Source organism: Sciurus carolinensis, chromosome X (genome assembly GCF_902686445.1).
Source record: "Sciurus carolinensis chromosome X, mSciCar1.2, whole genome shotgun sequence".
NCBI classification, from domain to species: Eukaryota; Metazoa; Chordata; class Mammalia; order Rodentia; family Sciuridae; genus Sciurus; species Sciurus carolinensis.
Genome location: NC_062232.1, coordinates 129,719,969 through 129,742,200, shown reverse-complemented (window position 1 = coordinate 129,742,200; position 22,232 = coordinate 129,719,969). Strand labels below are relative to the sequence as shown.

At 52.4% G+C, this 22,232-nt stretch overlaps 1 protein-coding gene across 9 annotated transcripts in view; it reads right to left on the bottom strand.

Moving 5' to 3' along the window:
• Window positions 1–22,232, bottom strand: part of Atp2b3 (ATPase plasma membrane Ca2+ transporting 3) — a 67,387-nt gene that overhangs the window by 13,370 nt on the left and 31,785 nt on the right. For 2 of the 9 annotated variants that reach the window (XM_047535436.1, XM_047535434.1), the window contains 12 exons: window positions 21,891–22,133; window positions 21,170–21,411; window positions 16,320–16,554; window positions 12,789–12,968; window positions 12,577–12,664; window positions 12,040–12,146; window positions 10,849–11,040; window positions 9,252–9,465; window positions 8,795–9,006; window positions 7,607–7,714; window positions 5,215–5,397; window positions 573–659 (listed from right to left, as the gene is read on the bottom strand). In XM_047535436.1, the coding sequence (XP_047391392.1) occupies window positions 573–659; window positions 5,215–5,397; window positions 7,607–7,714; window positions 8,795–9,006; window positions 9,252–9,465; window positions 10,849–11,040; window positions 12,040–12,146; window positions 12,577–12,664; window positions 12,789–12,968; window positions 16,320–16,554; window positions 21,170–21,411; window positions 21,891–22,133 (2,091 nt within the window). Of the gene's footprint in view, window positions 1–505; window positions 660–971; window positions 1,039–5,214; window positions 5,398–7,606; window positions 7,715–8,794; window positions 9,007–9,251; window positions 9,466–10,848; window positions 11,041–12,039; window positions 12,147–12,576; window positions 12,665–12,788; window positions 12,969–16,319; window positions 16,555–21,169; window positions 21,412–21,890; window positions 22,134–22,232 lie in introns of those variants that run through there. The other 7 variants (XM_047535441.1, XM_047535442.1, XM_047535440.1 and 4 more) reach the window with 5 other exon arrangements.

Here is a 22,232-nt window from a genome sequence, read left to right as displayed (position 1 = left end):
TGGCATCCTTGGGAAGCCACCTCCAGGAGAATGCCGGACATGACTGCTTTAGTCCCCAAGGTGATGGGCTGGGCTCTTTGACTGCAAATGGTGACCCTGAGACACAAACTTCCCTGAAGCTCCCCACAGAACATGGAGCCAGGCCCCAGCCTGCCGTCAGACAGCACTGGAAGAGGCCCGAGTTCATGAAGAACCATCGGCACGTACAGACAAGGTCAAGAAAAGAAAACCAATGGCAGAAGGAGCACTAAACACAAACCAAAAAACCAAACAAAGCAAAGGACGGAAGGCTCGGCAGTGCCATGGCTTCGGCACATTTCGTAAGAGAATATGGCTTTGGAGAGACACACCGCCTGGCGGGAAGGACTGGACAGGGCAGTAAAGAAGGAACGGAAAGCCACGGTGAGCAGAAGTGCAAGACTGGAAAAAAGAGAAGGCAGAGTTGGGGAGGCTTTATCTTCCCCCGAGATGCCATTTATGAGAGAAAAGGGAAGTCAAGACTCACTGCCAGCAGCGCTGGTGGGCTTGGCGGCAGAGAGAGTTACGTGAGTAGGGGTAGAAAGATTGGTTACGTCATGGAGCTGGCTGAGGACCGAAGACCGCCGGCGCACAGCACCCTGAAATGACCCGCTTCTCTTGAAGGTACTCACTACCTCCATCTGTGGGAGAGAAAACGAAATAAAGGTTGGCTTGCACTGCGGTCCAGGCTACCGCAGGGGGTGGGGCTGGGTGAGGACAGGGGCCACACTGGGGACATATCGTGACAGCAAAGCCTCAGCTGGGTCAGCCCCACTCACTGGGAGCTGCTGATGCTTTTGACCAGGCCGTGACAAAGAGAGGGTTTGCTGGGCAAATGATTAGTGGTCATCGGATTGGGAGGGAGGGGTTACAGATGGGCACACTGCAAACGTTTCAGAAGTAGTCATTTGCAATCACGATATGCTCACTGCAAGCCACTCGTCAGTAAGTACCTGTGTCTGCCAATACTTTGTTATCCTACTTCAGCAGCTCTCAACCTTTCTTTCCGCCCCAACACACCTGAGGGATATGACATGCTCCCATTAGGAAGAGGCCCCTCCACTGGAGGGGGGCCATCACCTTAGCTTCTGCAGCTCATCTGAGTAACTGGGACCCTCATGCAGAAGAATGGATTTAGACGGAGGAGGAAGGCATTTTCCAAAGCACACACCTGGTCTTGTCAATTCCCACAGGATGGGAGGATTGGGGAGCACAAATGGCATGGCTTCTGCTTTGTCCCCACCCTTAAGCTTCCTAGAAGTTGAAAGGGAAGTGGGTCTGCAGAAAGTGAGATCTACAGGAGAGCCGTGTGGATAAACCCCACAGGATGCCCTTTGACCCCGCCTTTGCCTAGGACTTTGATTTACTGAGTTGGGGCTTGGGGTGGATCAGACACAGGCAGTGCAAGGAGCTTCAGTCGATTGGTCACATCAAGTGACCCCCGTTGGAAGACCACGTGCCCAGACTCTGGGAGACCAGAAGTCTAGCACAGTCGTGGACACCTCTTTGGGAATTACCTCAGTGGGGAGAATCTTTGGCCTTGGAGGGTGGATCTGATTTCTGGAAAGTACCATGTAGTTCACCGGATGACATGAGCAGCAAAGCCAGCATGCATTTCTGGAGCCCAAAGCACCCTCGCTACCTGCTCTAGGCCAGTGAAAGGGAGGTGCCCACCCCCAACCCCTGCAGTGGCTATCCAGTGGCCACCAGGTTTGACTGAGTGTGTGACTTGGGTCAGGGCTTCTTAGAAAAAGGCAACTTGCGTATTCAGAATTCCCCCAACCAAAGTGCAGATGGACACCATTTCAATCTTGGAGCCACTGTGGAAAAGACTCATCATCCCTCTACTCCACCTACCCAGTGCCCCTTTTGCACAGCACAACCTGCTGGCTCCCTCAGGAGAAGGGGAACCTCAGAGCTGTGACTGCAGCCGTGAGGGACGCGTACTGCACGCATGGTGGGTGGCACCGCGCAGTGAATCAGCACATGGAAGGCGGATGATCGATGCGATGGCGTCGGGGTCTCTTGTGGGGATCTCCTCTCTATATTTAAATGTTTCTAGGCTATGGAGACAGGTCTCTCTCAAGAGAGGACTGTTCCTGCAGCAAAAGTGAAGAGGGACAGGAAACATGCCCTTCTTGTCTCAAATATGCATTGACCTTGCCTGGCTCCGTACGGTGTCCCCAAGGGATAACCGTATCAGTGAAAATACTGCCATCATCACCCCACCGCTACCACAGGAAGCCCAAGCACTGGGCCAGGAACAAGGCTCAGTTACTGGTGCTGCTTCTTATTGGTTTTTAATGGAATGCAAAAAGACAGACCATATCATGAACATTCAAAAAGCTACATGTTCTGGGTTTGAAGGACTCTTTTATTCTGCAACGACAGTCTACCTTCTGGTATGTTGATATGTTAGTATGGAACAGGGGTGAGAGTACGTAGCAGGTTACTTAGCAACAGAGAAAGTTGTGCGGGCCTCTGAAACCCGGGGAACAATTCTGTGGTTCACAAAATCCAGAAATCTGGGGTTGGCTGCCTAGAAAATGGTTTTCTGGCCTTGGGGCTTACATACAACCTGAGCGGCCTCTACCAGGCTTTATTTCTGTTTTTCAAGCAGGTATTTTGCATCAAAGGGAGAAGATGCTGTTAAACAACTGAGCTGAAATAAGCAATCGGTTCAGCATTCTTGAGAGGCACGGTGAATTTGACATGACAAAGCCAAACTGAAAAGCCACAGGTGTCAACAGCTCATGGAGGAATGAGAGTGACTTTATTGAAGGGAAATAGAGTGTGTTGTGGGGGCAGGCACAAGGGACCTGGGCCCTGGCCAGGCCTGGCTTTCACTGGGTGACCTTGGGCCAGGTTCTTCCCTTGGGGCCCCATTCCCTCACTTGTAAGGCATCTATATGGGCACTGACAAACATCTGGTCAGAATGGCATGGAATACCAAGACTCCGACTGATGGAACCCACTGCTGCTAGCCACGTGGCAGTGGCAGGTCCAGGAAGCGACAAGCACACAAAGATACAATACACACACGGGTGGCCAGGCTACCACTGACACCTCAGATGGGGGCAGGGCTGCTGCCTGAGCTGGTAGAAAAGCTAACAGAGGGGCGATAAGCCGATGAGGAGCAAGGTCCTGCTGTACCCCTCCCGAGCTCAGGCCAGCTCTGCACTGTGCATTGGACATGAAGTATGACAGCCAAGAGCCTGCCTGGGCCAGAACAGGGCAGGGTGGGAGCTCACAGCCACAGTCTCCTAGATGGCACAGTTGAGTGGCCACACGGGCACTGGGAGGATGTGAGGGCCGTTTGCTAATATTTGGTATGTTTTAAATTTAGCACATAAATATGTATTGCAAGGAACAAGAAAAAAACTTTCTGTGCTGCATCCCTGGCCTGTCCCAGGTACTGTGCTTGAGTCATTAGCACCCTCATTTGGGAGAGGAGACTCAGACCATGGCTCCAACAGCTGCTCCCCTTCTCCTGGGCTAGGGTGACACTACCTTTCCTGGTCATGCTGGGGTAGGTTCCAGCTAGAGAAGTCCTTTGGGTCCTTGGGGGACTCCTTCAACATGGACTTCTTTGGTGCTACCTCACCCAACCCTGCGGAATTCCATTATCTAGGGTTGGGCTTGGGGACTCTAGCTCTGGAAAGTTCCCTAGGGCATTTGGACATGCCTAGACTCACTGCTCTGGGTTGGGAGCATGGATGGCCTGAGGTGGTGGTGGGAGACAGAATGTGAAGAGGCTTCACAAGGCTTGGGTGGCCTCTGAGTAGGTTTTTGCAGCATGAAGATGGGGGTCCTGGGGGGAGACACAGCAGCAAGCAGGGAGGCACAGCAGCATGGGGAAGGAGAGGATGCATGCCTGGTGAGGAGTAGGGCAGTGCCAAAAGGCAGGGGCTTGAAGGCCATGGCCTGAGGCCTGGACTTCATGCTCAGGACAATGGAGAGAGGCTCTGTAGGCCCAAGTGCAGAGGGTAGTGTCAGAGGGGCTGAGCCGAGCAAAGCAAATGGAGCAGGTGGGAGACTGGGAGTGTGTGGCCCAGGCTGAGTCCCGTCATCAGACCACTGAGGCTTGTACAGAAATAGCCATGTGCACTGGGAGGGAACACCGGACCTGGGGCACCAAAGACAGACTAGGGAAGAGGCCTTGGCCATGCGTGACAGACAGGGTAAAGGCAGACACTGGCAGGGAGGGGTATGACTTCAGTTCCTGCCCCAGGAAGTTGCCCAAATAGACTGCCAAAGGGGAACTAGCTGGGTGGTCCTGGATAAGACCCCAAGGAGGGAAAGCAACTGGACCTATGGTAGAGGCAGTAGAACTGTCACCTGGGAGAAGGTGGACAGGGCCTTGCATGAGGACAAGATGGTGAGCCATTTGGAGCTTGCAGGGGAGGGGTGGGCCATGGAGAATTTATGGGGGGTCAGGCTGGGTCAGAGGGTACAGTGTGCAGGTGCTGGCCGACCTGGCAGGGTGGAGGGGCTAAGCTGGAGGTGTACTGTTGACAGAGAACAAGGAGCAGACAGAGAGGAGAGGACAGCAGGCTGTACCAGGGCTAGCAGGGCCAACAGCATCCCAGAGGGTGACTGAGAAGCAGTAACGATGGAGCCAGGAAACCTTGCAGACCATGGGGAGAGCCGTTTCTGGGGAGGGGCAGGCAGTGTGATGGTGGGCGTGCAAGGGAGCCATGTGCTGAGGCAGGAAGGTTGGCCAGGAAGAGATGCAGGCAGAGAGCAGCGTGGTTTCGGCCCATGGGCTCTTGCGAAGTCTTCCCAAGTGCCTACTGCATTTGTGGCCACCTGACTTCAGAGGGGCTGGAGTTGACGGCCTTGGCCTTGACCAGCCCTGACATGTGAGCATTTACACAGTAGCAACTTGCCCACAACCTGGGACAGCCACCACCAAGTAAAGCAGACAGTGCCTCTGAGAGACAGCCACTGGTCACCCACTATGAGGGTCACCAGGGTGCTGAGGGAGGTGTCAGGGAGAGGCTATCTCAGTGCCCCAGCCAGTGGTGAGCACACCTGGGAGGCAAAGGGGAGACTAGCAACTGCCTCTGTGTGCTTGGCAGCAAGACCTAGTGGCTTCCCTGTTGGTCTCAGGCCACTTGCTCACTCTGCTTCTTGCTTGCTTTCTACTGTCTCAAGGCAGAAGCACCAGAGGAGCCAAGAGAAACGGCGGCTTACCTGTGTCTGGATCCGGTTGAGGCCCCGGAACCAGAGGATCTGGCCCCTGCGCAGTTCCCGCTCGGCGTGGTCTATCTCCTCTTCCCCCTCAGCCAGCTCCTCATCGGTCATCTCATCTTTCCCAGGCCCATGTCCCGCTTCCTTCAGGCACTTGAGCTGACTGGTAGGGATGGTGGCGATGACCTGTGGAAGCCACAGTCAAGGGACAGACAGCAAGCAGAGGTGGCCATGAGAGCAGGCTCTGCTGGAGTCGGGAAGAGACCAGAGGCTCCACCTCCCACTGACATAGGCTGAGGCCTGGTGTCTTGGGCTGTCCCCTGGGCCTGTGGACTCTTGTCTCCTAAACCACCCCTCCCTGCAGGCGGACTTCTTCTCCGTCGAGTCCCAAGGCCAGGAGCAGCCGGAGAAGCCTATGTGTAGAGTTCTGTGTGGTGAAGATGGATCCTGGGAAGGCTCTTGGAGCCTGCAGCATCCTGCCTGAGAGCACTGTGGCACATGAGGGCCTGGGGCTGCCCATTAGTCTATGCAAACGTTTTGATTTATAGTGGGGACCTTGAACCACAGAGGGGCTGGAGAGTGAGGCTGGCCACATGGGTACTGCATACCCATGTGATAGACCCCAAAGGAAAACCCCAGATACCAGAGCTGAGCTTCCTAGCTGACAATAGATAGACCACACATGCTGTCCTTCATGGTGGCTGGTTATACTACTCCCTAGGAGTGACACCTGGAAGGTCACACCTGGGCTCTCCTGGAGAAGCTGGGCCTAGAAAGGGGCCAATGTCAGGGACTGGTCAGAGAGGGAGAGGTGACAACTAGCAAGGGCAGGAGGAGGAAGAGCCAGGCAGGGGTGAAAGGAAGGCTTGACTTTGTTCCATGCCCGGGTGGAGGACAGTGGATTGTCCTCTTCATCTTGTGTGTCTGAACTTTGGTGAACATGACTGGGAGGGGGCTTGATGACCTCTTCACAGATTCCTTTCTATTGGTTTGAACGTGCTTTGTTTTCGTAATTGAAAACAGTTAAGAACTAACAAGACTGGCCAATAGCCTTAAGGGACTGAGCTTCACACTGGTGCCGCCTGTCCTAGGGGAGCCCTGGAGCAGACATTGTGTCAGGAACTGGGAGCTTGAAGATCGAGAAGGTGCTGGCACTGTCTGGGCTCTGTGGAGTCCAGGTTGCAGGAAGCCAAGGGACTCCATAGGATGACCAAGCCCAGGAGTGACTACGGAGGGAGGTGCGGCGGTCGATGGAGAGAATTCCGAAAACAAGGTGGAGGAACTGGCCCCTGAGGACTGATTCCAGGGCCAGTAGGAGCCCCTGTGGATGGCTTGGGGTGACACCAGTGGATCAAGACACAAAATCCAGAGTGCATGGACTGAGCTGTGGCCCCCAACTTCCTCCTCTGAATCCCTGGACCTTCCAGTATGTGGTTTTTGAAGGAAGGAGATTAAATTAAATGCCGCCAGAGAGCTCCAACTTTTTCTCTTGGCCCTGTGAGCATGCAGTGACAAGGCAGCTGGCCACAAGCTAGGAAGCGACCCTCACGGGAAACAGAATTGGCTGGAACCTTGATCTTGGACTTCCATCCCCCAGAGCTGTGAGAAGATAAACATCTGTAATTTAAGCTGCCAGTCTGGTATTTTGTTATGGTGACCTGAGCTGACTAAGACAAGAGGGGTGGATCCTGGACTCAGCTTCCTGTGCCAGTGTTCGGGAATTCCAGAGAAATGCTTTCTGAGATCTCTCGTGCACCAATGGCAGGAGGATCTGGCTCCTGTCACCTAGACTGTGGCTTCCTGACCTAATCACCATGTGTGGTCCCCTAGTTTCCATCAGGTCAAAATGCTTCCTAAGTTCCCTCAAGAACTTCTCTTTGCCCCACAGATTATTTATTAGGGTATCATTTATTAGTGTATTGTTTAATTTCAAATATGTGGCATTGTCTAAGCTACCCAGTTAATTGTGTGTGTGTGTGTGTGTGTGTGTGTGTGTGTGTGTGTGTGTATGTGTGTGGTTCTGGGGGTGGAACCCAGTGCCTTATGCATGCTACCAAATAGTCTACCACCAAGCCCCCAAGCCACCCAGGCTTAAGGGGCAAGTTTTGGTTACTATCACGGGAAGGGGAACAATGCATTGTTTCCTGGGCCCTGGGACATCCCAGACATGGCACTTTGCTGCTGGTACTGTCACTTGTGGCCTTGCATCTGAGTCATGGTATGTCACAGGCCTGAGTCCTACTGTGCAGAGCCGCCCACCTGAACATGTTATGCACTTTCCCAGGAGTAAGGAGTTGGGTCAGTGGGACCCTAGGCCAGCCAGGACTCTGGCATTGCTGGTCCCATCAGCATAGCCAACTGGAAGAGTGAGAAAGCTGACCAGGAAGACACTCACCTGTCCCCAGACCAGCTCCCCAACACCAACAAACAGGCACCAGAGCCACTGCTCTGTGGACAGAGGGGAGCAGCTGAAGGGCTTCCCGCCAAATTGGACGATGACGATCTGCAGAAGGGGATGCGAAGGGGTGGGTCCAGCAGCAGTGGACTGCTGGTACATCTCCCAGCTGCCCTTCATCCAACCCAGCCCTTGGCCTGCTCTGTCTACCAGGCTGGCCCTAGCCTCTTGGAGCCAGGTCATCCTGGTCAGAGTCAGAGGGCTGCACCCTGGGAGAAGACCTGGCTTTCCTTCTTGGGGGTCCTTCCCTACCTTTTTGCCTCAGCAAATGCCTAAAGGTGAATTCAGACTGGCTGAGCACAGCATGTAGCCTCACGTACCACCCCATGTCCATAGGCACGCTCCAGATGCCCTTGTGCTGGGTGACCCCATAATGTGAATAGCACTTTGATTTGGTTTCCTGTCTCTGTCTCCCTCTCTCCACCTCAGAAGAGGTCCTACTCTTAGGGGCAAGCTCTTTAAGAAGTATAAAACAACCAATCCAGAGCCCCTTCCCTAACTCCCTCCCAGGGCCAGGTGCCCAACAACTAGGACAGCCCCCATGCACTGGGGTGGGCTAAAATGATTCACATCAGCCAGTCCTAAGCCTTCTGATCCTGTCTTGGGGAGGCCACAATAAAGGCCCTTGTACATGGCTCTCTGACCCTCTGCCTCCTGACTGGCACTTCTGTGTGTGTGGCATGCCCTCTGTTTGGGATCTGTGAGCAAGGAACTATCTTTCAATGGCAACTGTCTCCCAATTTGTGAGCCTTATTATAGTTCAAGCTGTCCTTGAAGACACTGCATTTCAAAATACTCAGCTCCTCCTGCACAGTAGGCATCTCCAAAAGAATCTTCTGGAATTACAGCAGCCTCACACCAAGGAATTAGGTGCCAGAAATAGGAATGACACTGGAAGGGAGTCAGGGAAGGTACTTCTGGCATAGGGGAGACAAGTCAGTTCTGATTCAGGCCTACTAAACCCCTCTGTGGCACAGTGGAGTCACAGATAAGAGGAAAGCCAGGACAGTCCAGACTGGTTTTGTGACTAGAGGTGGGAAGGCCAGGACCACATGAGTCCTGGGGCTGTGAAGCCCTGTCCCCACCCTTGAAAGCAGCCCAGAATAAATGTGGAACGGCCCCTCCTACCTGAATTCCAAAGGTGCCCAGGACAATGGTGCAGAAGATAGGATTGCTGAAGATGCCATCGAAGACGTTGCGCTCACCATGGATCTTGCGGGCATTGATCTCGTTGAAGAGCTGCATCATGACGAAGGTGTTGAAGATGATGGTGTAGTGCTCCGAGGGTGGCGAGTGCAGGGGCGCGTTCCTCCCACTGTCGATGTCAAAGAAGAGCTCCCCTGGAGGGAGGAGAGGCAGGGCTGAGGAGGCAGGGGCTCCCTGCGTCAGTCACCCGATGGGAAACACACAGTGAGAGGGCAGGGAGGTGAGGGCCAGGGTGCGGAGCGGCCTGCCCCTTCCTCCACTCCCCACTCAGTCAAGAACTGCTGCAGCACCCCGTGCTGGGCCGGGAGATGAGGGAAGCCCGTGTCCTGAAGGCCTTGCGTGCACCAGCCGTGATACGCGTGCTCTGGGGCCAACCTACCGACGAAGAGCAGGGTGAAGATGATGGTGAGCTGGTAGACAGCATGGCCCAGGATGTTCTTCATCATAGTGCGAGAGATGAGGGGCTTGTCCCGGCCGTAAGGCTTCCGCAGCAGCAGAGACTCAGTGGGAGGCTCCGTTGCCAGGGCCAGAGAAGCAAATGTGTCCATGATCAAGTTCACCCATAACATCTGCACAGCTTTGAGAGGAGAGTCCTGTGGAGAGGGCATGGTCACCCGTCTGTAGGCTGGCTGCCCAGTTCCCCAACTGGGGACAGCTTGGGTGGAAGAAACTGCAGCTCTGGGTCAACGCCACCATTCCCATAAGCTCATAACGTCTGCAGCCCTAGGTGTCTTTTATGTTAGCGGGGGTTTACTGCCAGGCTTCCGGTTCCTGCCATCTCCCTTCTCTTGCCTGCTGGCAGTGTCTAAAAGGTGTGCTGCAAATCCTTGGTAGAAGGCTGAAAGTCCAGTGAAAGGGGGCCAGCTTTGGGGCCACAGAATGATCCCTCTTCCCATTCCTATGGGGCAGGAAGACGCCCGAACTCTGACTCTGACCTGTCTGCTTGTCATTCCTGAGTCGTTCTTTAAAAATTATCTTCACAGAGACCTGATTCCGTTCATTTGACATTTCTAGAACTGATACCTTCATAGAGACAGCAGATGAGGGGAGTTGTGGGCTGGGGACGGAAGTGGGTGTGTGGTTTCCTTTTGGGGTGATGAGACTATTCTGGGAGTAGATAGTGGGGATGGTTGTATAACATTGTGTATATACTAAAAACCACTGAATCGAGCACTTTAAAATGGTTATTATGGAAAAGTTTGTGTCATGTGATTTAGATCCCAATTTTAAAAAATCTGTAAAAAGACCAACTCAATCAGCAAGTAATTTAACTACCTGTTGACAATATGTTTTTCCATCACTAATAGGGAACAAATCAATTTTGAACTCTCACCAATGGGGAGAATGGGACAGTGAGAAAGGGGAGGAGTTTTCACCAAGGGAGAAACTTGGAGTCCCCAGGAGAATGGAACACATATGTCCACACAGACACTTGCACATGAATGTTCCTAGTAGCACCAGTTGACAGCCAAAAAGTAGAAGCCACCCAATAGGTCATTGCCCGATGATTGAGCAACACATGTGGCATATCCATACAATGGAGTACTGTGCAGCCATAAAAAGGAATGAAGTACTGACTAAAGCTATAACATGAATGAATCTTGAAGACACTGTGCTCAGTGAGATGCTATAAACAAAGGCCACATCTTATTGGGTTGCACAGATCTGGTGATTGCCAGGGGCTTGGGGAGGGGTGACAGGGAGTGACTGTACTGGGTATGGGGTTTCCTTTGGATTGATGAACATACTCTGGAATCAGATACAGGTGGTGGTTGCATAACACAGCGAACATACTAGAAAATCTGGTGAACTGTATACTCTAAAATGGTGAATTTGGGGGTATGTGAATTTGATTTCAGTTAAAAAGAATGTGTAGCAAATTAAAAAAAGTACTTGCTTTGTGCCTGGCCTTTAAGCCTGAGCTTTCCAGCTGAAGCTACTGCCCTCAGAAAACTTGCACAGCTTCTGGTGCCCACCTGAGTGATGCAGGCTCCTGTGAAGGCCACAATCACGGCCACCACGTTGACCGTCAGCTGGAACTGCAAGAACTTGGAGATGCTGTCATACACGTTGCGGCCCCACATGACCGCCTTGACAATGCTGGTGAAATTGTCATCGGTCAGGATGATGTCAGACGCCTCCTTGGCCACGTCAGTCCCTGCAATCCCCTGGGGATGGCACAAAAACACAGAGTCCATAAGTGTCCAAAGCAGAGTGTCCATGGGACCCATTCCTCAGCCCCCTTTGGCTCCCCAGCCCTTTCCCTTCCAAACAACGTTCTCCCCAACTAGGAATAGCACTCGTTTTAATTCATTATGTTCTTCCGCTATGAACAGATTCATTGCATGTCACAGCACAGGGAGTTTGCTCCTAAACTCAGAGGATGCTGATGACGTGGCCACTCACCAGCTTTCTCTTGCTTTCGGGCTCTAGGGAAGCTGCTATCTAAGTAGGCCCTGGGGTCCCAGCTGGAACAGTGGGTTCTTGCTTCTCCAGTACAGAGCACAGATGTGGCGACAGCTGTACAAAGCTGCTCAGCCCTCTCCTGCTCCACCTCAGGCCTGGCCCCATGGGAGCTGCTGGCAGGAAGCCCTGCTCAGTCTTCCCTACAGGTTTGGGGGCCTGGAGGGGTGGGCCAGGCTCCCGGTGGGCTACACTGAATGTGGGCTAAGTGGAGAGTGGGAACAGGGCTTGTCAGGCTTCTGCCTCCAGGGGCCAAGCCCAGAACCCTGGGGCGAGTGGGCCTGGACTTTGAAGGGAAGAACCAGCTCTATGTGCGCAACAGGAAAGCAGCACAGAGGGAGACCCCACTGGGGACTCTGTTAATCACATTTGGGCCCCAGAGTCCACTGAGAGTGGACTGGGAGTGGACAATGGCAGGCAGGACCCATTACTGGTGAGCCCCGCCCCATGCTCCCCTTCTCAATGATGTCATACTGTCACTGCAGATGTCATCATGCCAAACGTCTTTAAACAAACCACAGGAAATTGAGACCCAAGGAAGGCAGAACTCATATAGGCCCAAGTGCCAGGATGTGAGAGAAAGAACTTTCTAGTCTCCTGCAACCTGCCCTCACATGGTCTTTCACTCCTGGTGCACGGTTACTTTCTGTGAGACTCAAGGTGTCATTTGTTTAGCTGAGCTGGCCTGGCCCTGGGTGACTTACCATGGCAAATCCCACATCTGCCTTCTTGAGGGCCGGCCCATCATTGGTGCCATCTCCAGTCACTGCCACTACCTGCCGCTGCTCACCAGTAGTGCTGTCAATGATCCCTGGAACACAGAATGGGGTAGGGCAGGGCCAGTGCCGTCTGGTAGGTATGGAGACACCGTGTCCCCCTGCAGCCCAGCCAAGTGGTCTGTGGGGCAGGCTGCCCCTGTGCTCCTGGGCAGCTGTGAGTCAAGTCCCCCACCCCACTCTGGTCCATCAGGAGTGCAGAGGGCTTGCAATTTGGTAGAAGGGAGGGGCCTGCCATTGTGCAATGTGGGTCTCAATTTCCTGATCTGTTCCAATGAGGAGACAGCCTCCGTGGGCTCCTCTTGCTTGGGCATTTTCTATTCACGGGTCTCTAGAAGCAATGCATCTAGAGCTGGGGATCCTGGCTTCCTAGGCCGGCCCTGGAGACCCACATGGGAGCAGCTGATAGGACATGCCTGGGCACCACTGCTGCCCCCCAGGAAGAGGCTGAGTGAGCTCATTTACCTTTGACCAGAGTGTGCTTGTCAGTGGGAGATGACCGGGCGAGCACCCTCAGCTTGGGCCACACCTTGTCCAGTCGCTCCTGTTCTATCTGGGGGAAGCACATGGACACTGCAGAGGTAAGGTGGGTGGGGGGCTGGCAGAGGGGCTGCGAAGGGCGGGGAAGGGAGGTCACGGAAGCAGCCAGAACTGGGACTAAGGCGGCAGGGAGCTACCTCGCCTTTCTCGTTGCGGATCCTCCTGTTGAACTCCTTCCCTTCCAGGCACAGGAAGTCCTCTCCTGGTTGGATGATGCCGCACTTGGCTGCAATGGCCCGGGCCGTGTTGATGTTGTCTCCTGTCACCATTCGAACTGTGATGCCAGCACGCTGGCATTTGCGAATAGCTTCAGGGACCTGCAAGAGACCAGAGGAGTGGGCAGAGCCAGTAAGCCAAAACCTACTTGGTGTCTGGGCTGTGCCCTTTCTAACATCCAGAGCTGGCAGTGAAGCCAAACCTGTGGACTCAGTGCAGGGTGTCCGTGGAGGGTAGGGCCAGAGGAGGCCCAGAGAGCAGCCCACAGTAGGTGGGTGCCTCCCTCAATCCTCAACCCACCTCCTCCAGGGACCAGCAATGACTCAGATCCAGGCCCTGGCAGTGTGAGCAGGGCTGGGAGAAGCCATTGGAAGCTTTCACACCGTGAAGTGACACCATCATATTCATGTCTGGGAAAGGGTATCTGAGTGGCCGTAGATTCATCCAGCTGTTAACCTCATTTTCCAGCTGGTAAACTGAGCTCCAGGGCTGCTGAGCAGAACCAGCCCAGGTCCCCAGGCAGCCTGGCAGGGTGGTGGTGTTGACTCTAAGGAAGAATGAGAAAGGGACCTCCCAAGCCTGGCTACCTGACTGGCTTCCCATGGCTAGCAGGCCCACTCCAGGCCCATGCCTCTGGGACCCTGACTCAGTGTGAGGACTCAGTGGCCAGCTGACTCAGAAACAGCCAGAGCTGGGACTAAGCTCTGGGTTTCTCTCTCACTGTCTCTATTTCTGTTTTGTTTTAACAGTATAGAGCTGAAGACGGTCCCTAGGCATTCATCTTTTTCTGAGAGATGTAGGCTTTACATCATCCACTTGCTGGGGGAAATGGAACATTGCTTGGTTATGTAGCATGCATTTCATTTCCAAATAGCATATTCAGTCGTGGAACAAGGGAAGGAGAAAGAGACCCCCTGTAGCACTGAGTGCAAAACAGGTCAGCCAGGGTTGCAAGTGGGAAGCCAGGGGATGAGCCAGGAGGTCATGGCATCATCCCAGTGAGGGGAGGATGGAAAGGACATTTCCCAAACCAATGAAGTAGTGGCTCTTCAGGCCCTGAGGCTGCAGTGGGAAAGGAAGCAGACAAGATAGGGTCCGACAGATGCACTGAGGGGGGAGGGGGAGGGGTGACGGAAGGGAGAAAACATCCAGAGCTTGAGGAATTGAAAGAGGTCAGGCCTAAGCTTGCTAATTTTGCAGTGGGGTCGCTGTGAGCACTGATGGGATAAACATGGATGCCCTGGGGACAGACACTGAGTCCGAGGAAGAGAGATGCAAGGATGCGCAGGTGTCCAGTCTTCTGGTCTAGGGATCCTAGGGCAGGAGTCAGGCTGTGGAGGACTGGGGCAGAGCGGCCTGGGAACAACCACAGAGAGTGGGGGCAAGAATAGAGGGGCCCCCCTTTAAGGCTGTGCCTGAGAAACTTGATGATCCCTGGAGCAAATGGCCTTAAAAGTAAGGATGAGCACCCACAGTGATGTGTACCCTTGATATTTTCTGCTCTTTGAGGATCTCGGGGTGCTGGGTAAGACCCTATGTTATCAGGAGGCAACTCCCCTCCAAGCAAGGCAGTGAGGCAGCTCCTGTCCCTGGAGCATCTGGAAGGCATCCCTCTGCTGCCACCAAGTGGCTGGGACAAGCCTGACAGCCAGGAGCTGCAGACCCAAGCTGGGCCTGCTCCTCAGTAGTGACTGCCAGACTCTCCACGCAGTCTTGCGGCTCTGGGCCTGCCACCCAGGTGGCAAGAAGGACCCTCTCTATAAGGCGATCCCCTTATCAAAAGACTGAATCTCCTTTGTCATCTGCTCAGTGCCTCTCCCTGCTTCCTCCTCAGGGATGGACAGTTCAGTGGAGGAGCTGCGAGGCCCTGCTCAGGCCTCAGGGCAGCCCAACTCCAAGCTTCCTGTGGGCACAGCTCACACCAGGGTCATCTGAGGCCCATGTGCCTTCCCTTCTGCTATTGGCACCAGAGCTTCACAGGGCCCTGTGTGCTCCCTTCCTGGTTGCCACCTGACTGACCCATTTCCCTGGGGATCTGCCTGGCTTTCTCACCTGACCTTGTCACTGAGATCTGCCTCCTGAACTCTCTAATGTCACTCTCAAGTCAAAAAGGAGCTATTTCTGTTTCCTGGGCCCCTCTGCCATTGCCCAGTCTGGGGTGGCCTCTCTCTTACCTGCTGTGGCACCCCCTGAAAGTAGATCTTTATTATCCCCTTACCACAACTTGCCTGTGTTTGACATTTTCTGAGATGAAGAGTTACATAAAAATATTTCACAGCAGGCCCAGGAGCTCACCCTAATGCCCGTGCACATTGGGTTCTCCTTGGAATGCAGGGGTGCTCTATTGATAATGACCCATGGCCACTGGGCATTTTCTTCTGAATTGAGTCTTTTTTTTTTTTTTTTTTTTGGTCCATGTCCAAAGCATGAAGCTTCTCCTCTCCTGTCACCCCTCCACTGTAGCTCCTACAAATATGTTTTCAGGCTTCTGGCATGAGATGACAGCAATAGAGAGGGTCTGTGAAGACAGAAGGCCCTCCCAGATTCTGCCTCTCCCATCTTTAAAGAGTAAAAAGCCATCCCATGGAACCTGCTCAGGTCAAAGTCTTGAATGACTTCCCAATATCAAGGCAATGACTGGGTAAACCTGTCCTCCTTTGCTCTGTACCTGCTCCAGACACATGGCCCTTGAAGTTTCTCTTCCTGTCTGACCTCTGTTACAGCTGCATACTGTCCCAGTGACATCGCCCATACAATGATGCTCCTGGAATTTCTCTCCAGTCAGGACCTTTGCTCTGAGCTCTCCATTCCTGTAGCCACTGACCTACTTGACATTTCCATGGGGATATTCTGAATACCATTCAGATCCAACTAAACCCTTGACTGAGAACTGCCCACCCTGTCCCCCAAACCTGCATCGCTCAGCCTTCCCCGCTCAGTCATCCCTGGCTCTCCCTCTCCCTCACCATCCCCGTCAGTCCATTGGTTCTGTGGAGGGGAGGAGGGCTAGGGTGGGGTTTGAAGAGCTCACTGCCACACTCACTCACCTGGTAGGAGGTGGAGCCTGAGCTATGACCTGGGTCCAAGCAGGAGGGGGCTTCCTGTGGGCAGCCAGAACCTCTGTGTGGGTCAAGGGCAAGAGCCCCCAGGGAGGGGATCAAGTGTACTGAGGAGGGCATGATCTGGGGTGCAATGGCCGTACCCACAGGAGGACCCCAAGTGTCTGCCACTGACCGCCTTATCCTGTGTTTCTGCACTCCGGCAGCTAGCTGGTTTGCTCTACCTGTAACTACGCAGTAAGAGGTGTAACAGCTGGGAAGGTGAGGAGAAAGTGGCTCTCTCCATGCATGCTTGTGTCTGAAGTACACCATGGAGGTCAAGTGTGGAAAAAGGCTGCCCCTCCACCTATCAGACATCTCAGGTCCAGGAAGCAGTTACCAAGGGGTGGCTACCTCAGGCCGCACGGGATCCTCAATGCCCACGACAGCTATGCAGGTGAGGTCACCCACCACCTCATTCTCGTTGTCCCAGTCGGGCTCCTGGCCTGCAGAGAAGTCTCGGTAGGCAATGCAGATGGTGCGGAGGCCATCACAAGCCATTGGCTCAATGATCTTCTTCACCATGTCATCCCGGTCCCGAGGACGAAAACTTCGGAGTTCACCATTGCTGTTTAAGATGTTGGTGCACCTGGGGCAAGGGGAGGCGGGTGGAGCGAGGTGGAGACAGGGAGAGAACAAGAGGAAGCAGTGCCAGTCACACTGGATTAGGGTGGGATTTTAGCTGATGACAAATGTCCTTATAAAGAGAGCAGAGGACACAGACACACAGGGAAGGAGGCCATGTGACAACAGAGGTAGAGACTGGAGTAATACAGCTGCAAGCCAAGGAGCACCGAGGATTGTAGCCACCACCTGAATCTGGGAAAGGCAAGGAAGGATTCTCCCCTACAGCTGTCAGAAGGAGCACAGCCCTGTCTACACCTTGACATTGGATTTTTGGCCTCCAGAACTGTGAGATGATAAATTTCTGTTGTTTCAAGCCAGCAGGTTTGGGGTCATTTGTTACAGCAGCCCCTGGACCCTCATACACTAGAGTTGGCTGGGAGACTCCACCTGGCTGGGAGCCCTTGACTTACGGCAGTTCTCCCATGGACTCCACGGGGCAAGGATGTGGAACATCAGCAAAAATCAAATGCCACAGACTATCAGTTGTAACCATGGAATGGGAAAAGCAGCAATCTCAGTCCAAGCTCTGAGGACCCAGGAGCTTCTCAGAACAGATATGACAGGGAGGAATCAGCCAAAGACAGGTGTGATGGAAGATGTGAATGGGCTTAGGTACCACAGGGAAACTAATGAAGAAGAAACTGGTTGTCAAGACAGAAGGAAATGATAACAAAAGCTGGCAAAGATCGATGTCTGCCTAGGAACACAGATTCACTCATGTCATTCTCATGATACTCCCAGGAAATAAGTTATGAGGGGAAACCATGGTGGCCGTGGGGAGATGGGGCAGTTGATTTGCTCATGTTCACATGGTCAGCAAAGAGTGGAGCCAGGGTTGGACTTCAGACCCTGCTACAGAACTTGAATTTTTAGCCACAGTGGCCACCAAAGGAGAAGCACAGAAACAAGTCTAGGGTCCCCAAGCCCAGCCTCCATTCCCAACCTAGCAGGGGCAGCTTCAGGGAGGAGGTGGCCTTTGCCCTAGGTTGCAGTGGCTGTTCTTGAGGTGTCTTGGGGGCTCACCTGCCGATCAGATCTACTGAGGGCAGTGAGCAGGCTGAGCCTGGGGCCACAGGGAACCCTGAGTGTGCCACTAGGGAAGTACGGGAGGATCCAGGTGTGTGGTGCAGAGGGAATGGGTAAAAGAGAGGCCAAGGCCAAAGGGAAGTGTGCAGGCTGAGAAAGGGTGGGGGGAGCAGGGATGCTTGGAGGCAAGGCTGCATGCTCCCCCCCTCTGTTTTTTTAAATAGCTTTATTCACTTATAATTCACATACCACACAATTTGCCCATTTAAAGTGTACAATTCAATGGTTTTTAGTATATTCACAGATACGTACAAGCATCACTACAGTCAACTTTCAGTTTCATCACTTCTAAAAGAAACCCAACAAAAACAATAGCAGCAAAAATAGATAAATTGAACTTCATTGTAATCTTAAAATATTTGTGTATCTAGGGACACTCTCAAGAGTCAAAAAACCAACACAATGGAAGGAAATATTTACAAATCCTATCCCTGATAAGAATCTAGTAACCAGCATATATAAAGAACTCTTAAAACTCAACAATAAAAACACAAACAACCCAACTCGAAACTGGGCAAGGGGTTTCAATAGACATTTCTCCAAAGAAAACCTAAACTGACCACTAAACACTTGAACAAATGCTCAACAGCTTTAGTCCTTGGGGAAATGGAGATCAAATACACCATGAGATACAACCTTACACACACCAGGATGACCATAATAATAACAATAAAACCAGAAAATAACAAGTATTGGGAAGGATGAGGAGAAGTTAGAATCCTTCTACATAGCTGGTGGGAGCATCAAATTGTGTAGTCATTTGGGAAAACAATTTGAACATAGAGTTATAATATGACCCATCATGGTACACCTAGGTAGACATGATGATTAATTTTGGTGTCAACCTGACTGGATTGAGGGATGCCTAGAAAACTGGTGCCAAGAAGTGGGTCCTTGCTGTGATTGTACCTGACAGTGTGGAAGAATATTCAGAATGGGTTTGTGGCAGGACTTTGGAAAGTTTGAAGGAGCAGGCTGGAAAAAGTTCAGAATGCTATAAGCAGAGCTTCATGGCGATTCTCCTGGGAGCTCAGAGGACCAGCATGCTGAGAGTAATGCAGACAGTAAAGACTGTGCTCACGAGTTTCAGATGGCAACAAGGGCTCCATTGGAAATGGCACAGGGGGCCATCCTTTTTTACATTATGGCACAGATTTTGGCTGCTTTTTGTGTATGTCCTGAGAATATGTGGGAGGCTGAGTTTCAAGGTGAAAAACTAGTTTACCTGGAGGAGGAAATTTCGAGGCAGCACAGCATTCAGGCTATGGCATGGGTGTTTATTCCTGCCTGCTTTTAGCCAAATTTACTGTGAGAATCAGGAGCAAAGAGGAATAGAGTGCAGTTTGGCCAGAAAAGAAGTGCTTGTAAAGTTCTGTCCAAAGAGGGTACTGTTGTGGTTGCTAGTGTCACTAAAAGGAAGCCAAGTGGATAACAGGAAAGCTGCCTGGAGGGAATCTCAGAAATGGAGAATCGTAAATTGGTTTCAAAGAATTTCCAGGATAGAGTCTGGGAGAAGAAAGCCCCAGGGTGCCATGCTCACCCCAAAGTGACTAGGGATTCATTTCCCTGGGATTTGTTTTCCCGTGTTTAACCAGAAAGGCACTCAGAGGCAGCTACAGTCATGGTTCAAGGGGGCCCAGGAACAGCTTGCACTGGTGGCAGACCTTGATGTCATTCAGGTGAAGCTGGTTTTGCAGGCAGGCAGGAAGCAGGAGTTATGGGGACATGGAGGCTTCTACCAAGATTTTAGAGGAAAGGCTGGGAGGCCAGGCAGTGGGCAGCCCTGCTGGCATACCTGCAAACAGGCACTGCCAGAGCAATGCATGGAGCCTTGAGGGTGAAGCTCATGCTGCAGTGGAGACCCCAGGAAGTTAGAGGATGCCAGGAAGGAGGAATGTCTGCTCGGAGGAAACCGCCAACAGTGTTTGCCAGCCCGAGAGTGGCCTTGTGGGCTGCAGCCAGTCAAGTTAGAGGGGTGGGGTTGGCCAAGCCCTTGGGAGCCACATACCAACATGGTGTACCTCAGATGCCAGACCTGGAGGTTTAGGATTTAATGTTTGCCTCCTAGGTTTTGGTCTTGCTTTGGTCTGGTCCCTCTGTATTATTTTCCTCATCTTGGAATGAGAATGCTTATCCTCTGTCACTGTATCTTGGGAGAATGTAACTTTCTTTTTAAAAAGTTACAGGGGCTCTTGGCTAAGATTTTGCTCTGAGTCTCAGAGGAGACTTTGGACTTGGACTTTTAAGCAAAGTGGGACGAGTTAAGACTCTGGATACTCTTGGAGAAGAGATGAATGCATTTTGTATTGTGAGATGGACATGAACAACTGGGGGCTAGGGACAGAATGTCCCCCAAAGTTAAAGACTTGGTGCCCTTCTTGGCACTCTTGGGAGGTGGTGGAAACTTAAAGAAGTGGGGTCTAGTGGGCAGGTTTTAAGTCCTTGGGGACATGCCCTTGAAGGGGATTGTGGGACTGTGGTCTCTTCTTTCTCCTTCTCATCCCAGCCACGAAATAAGTGACTTTTTGCTCCAGCACACACACCTGTCATGATGTACTGTCTTGCCACAGACCCAAAGGCAATGAAGCCAAGTGACCATGAACCAAAACCTCCAAACTGGTGAGACAAAACAAACCTTTTCTCTTTATAAGCTGATATATCTTAGGTTTTTGTTATAGGAATGGAAAGCTGACTGAAATAGGATATATCCAAAAGAGTTGAAAATGTGTATTCAAACACAAACTTGTACATGAATGTTCATAGCATCATTGTTCACAATTGCCAAAATGTGGAAAAAATCCTAGTGTCTGTCAACAGATGAATGGGTAAACAAAATTGATCTTATACAAACAATGGAATATTATTCAACCATCAAAAAGAAATGCAATTATGATACATGGATGAACCTTGAGGACAGTATTTTCAGTGAAAGAAGTCAGACACAAAAGGCCACAAAGTGCATGATTTCCTTTTTTTCTTTGTGATACTAGGGATTGAACCCAGGGGTGCTCTACCACTGAGGCACATGCACAGCCCTTTTTATTTTCTATTTTGAGACAGGGTCTCATCATGTTGCCCAGGTTGCCCTCAAACTTGCCATCCTCCTGCCTTAGCCTCCTGAGTAGCTGGGATTATAGGTGTGCACCACTGCACCCAGCTGCAGGATTCCATTTACATGAAATGTCCAAAATAGGCAGAGACAGAAATCAGATCAGTGGTTGCCTGGATGGGCGAGGAGATGGACAGTAACTGCTTAGTGGGTCTTGGGCTTCTTTTTGGGGTGATGGAAGTGTTTTAGAACTTGAGCAGTAATGGTTGTACGACATTGTGAATATACTTAATGCCACTGAACTGTACACTTTAAAGTGGTTCAAATGGTCAGTTTTATATTAGGTCAATTTTTTCACAAAAATAAAACAAGAAATCTCGTATATACCCTTAAACTAGCCCCCAGCCACCCAACCCCTGGCTGCTTCCTGTTGCCCACTCACTTTTTGAGCAGGATTTCCGAGGCCCCTTTGCTGAAGAGGCGGAAGCCGCCGTCAGGCATGCGGATGACCGTGCTCATGGACTTGCGGACTGAGTTGAAGGTGTACACTTTGTAAAGCTTATCTTCCGGAATCTGCTCCCGCACGGGCTGGAAGTCCCGCTTCAGGTCCAGGACAAAGCCCAGCAGAGCGCACTCCGTCTTATTGCCCACTTGGCGTGGGAGAGCGCCTTCCTTCTCTGGAGGCTGCAGGGCGAGGAGAGCCAAGATGGCACCGAGGCCAAGAGCACCCTCCATGCTGCCCCCGGGGCCTGGCTCCTGCCCAGTCGTGGCTACCGTGTTGTTAGGGTGTGGTGTCAGGGGGCAGAGGACTGCTCCCCTGTGTGGACTAGGTGACCCCGTGCAGGCGGCTTCTCCTCATCCACCAAACTTAGAAGCTGCAGGCCCCACCCAGTAGCTGGAGCACCCTGTCATGCCAGGGACTGGGAGGGGGGTGCCCGGTACCCTAAAGACTCTGCTCAAAAACAAAAAATGTTTGTCGTGATGCTGGGGATGGAAGCCAGGGCCTCATGCATTCTAGGCCAGCGCTCTACCATGGAGGGGCCTCTCAGAAGTTCTTAAGGGGGTCTAGTCAGCTTTCAGGACAGCTCATGCCACACCCCAGCCCAGCCCCCTTCCCTTGTCCCACAGCAGCTCTGTCAGCCTGCCCTCCTGCTCCAGCTCACTAGTATTTTGGTGGTGTAGGCACTGTTGATGGAGATGGCATGGACCAGGAGGTCAAGGATCTTGGGGGTCAGGGCGCTGGGGGCTGGAATCTCTTTGTAGTGGGTGTCTCCTAGGTAGGACTGGACCACAGTCATCCGGTTGGTGGTGAGCGTGCCCGTCTTGTCTGAGCAGATGGCTGTGGCATTGCCCATGGTCTCACAGGCATCCAGGTGGCGTACCAGGTTGTTGTCCTTCATCATTTTCTGTAAAGGGCATAGATGGGGCGGGGGCACTGGTGTTGTTCACTCATCAGGTTAAAGGGAATGAGAGATGGTCAACACACTAGCAGCCCACTGGGACCC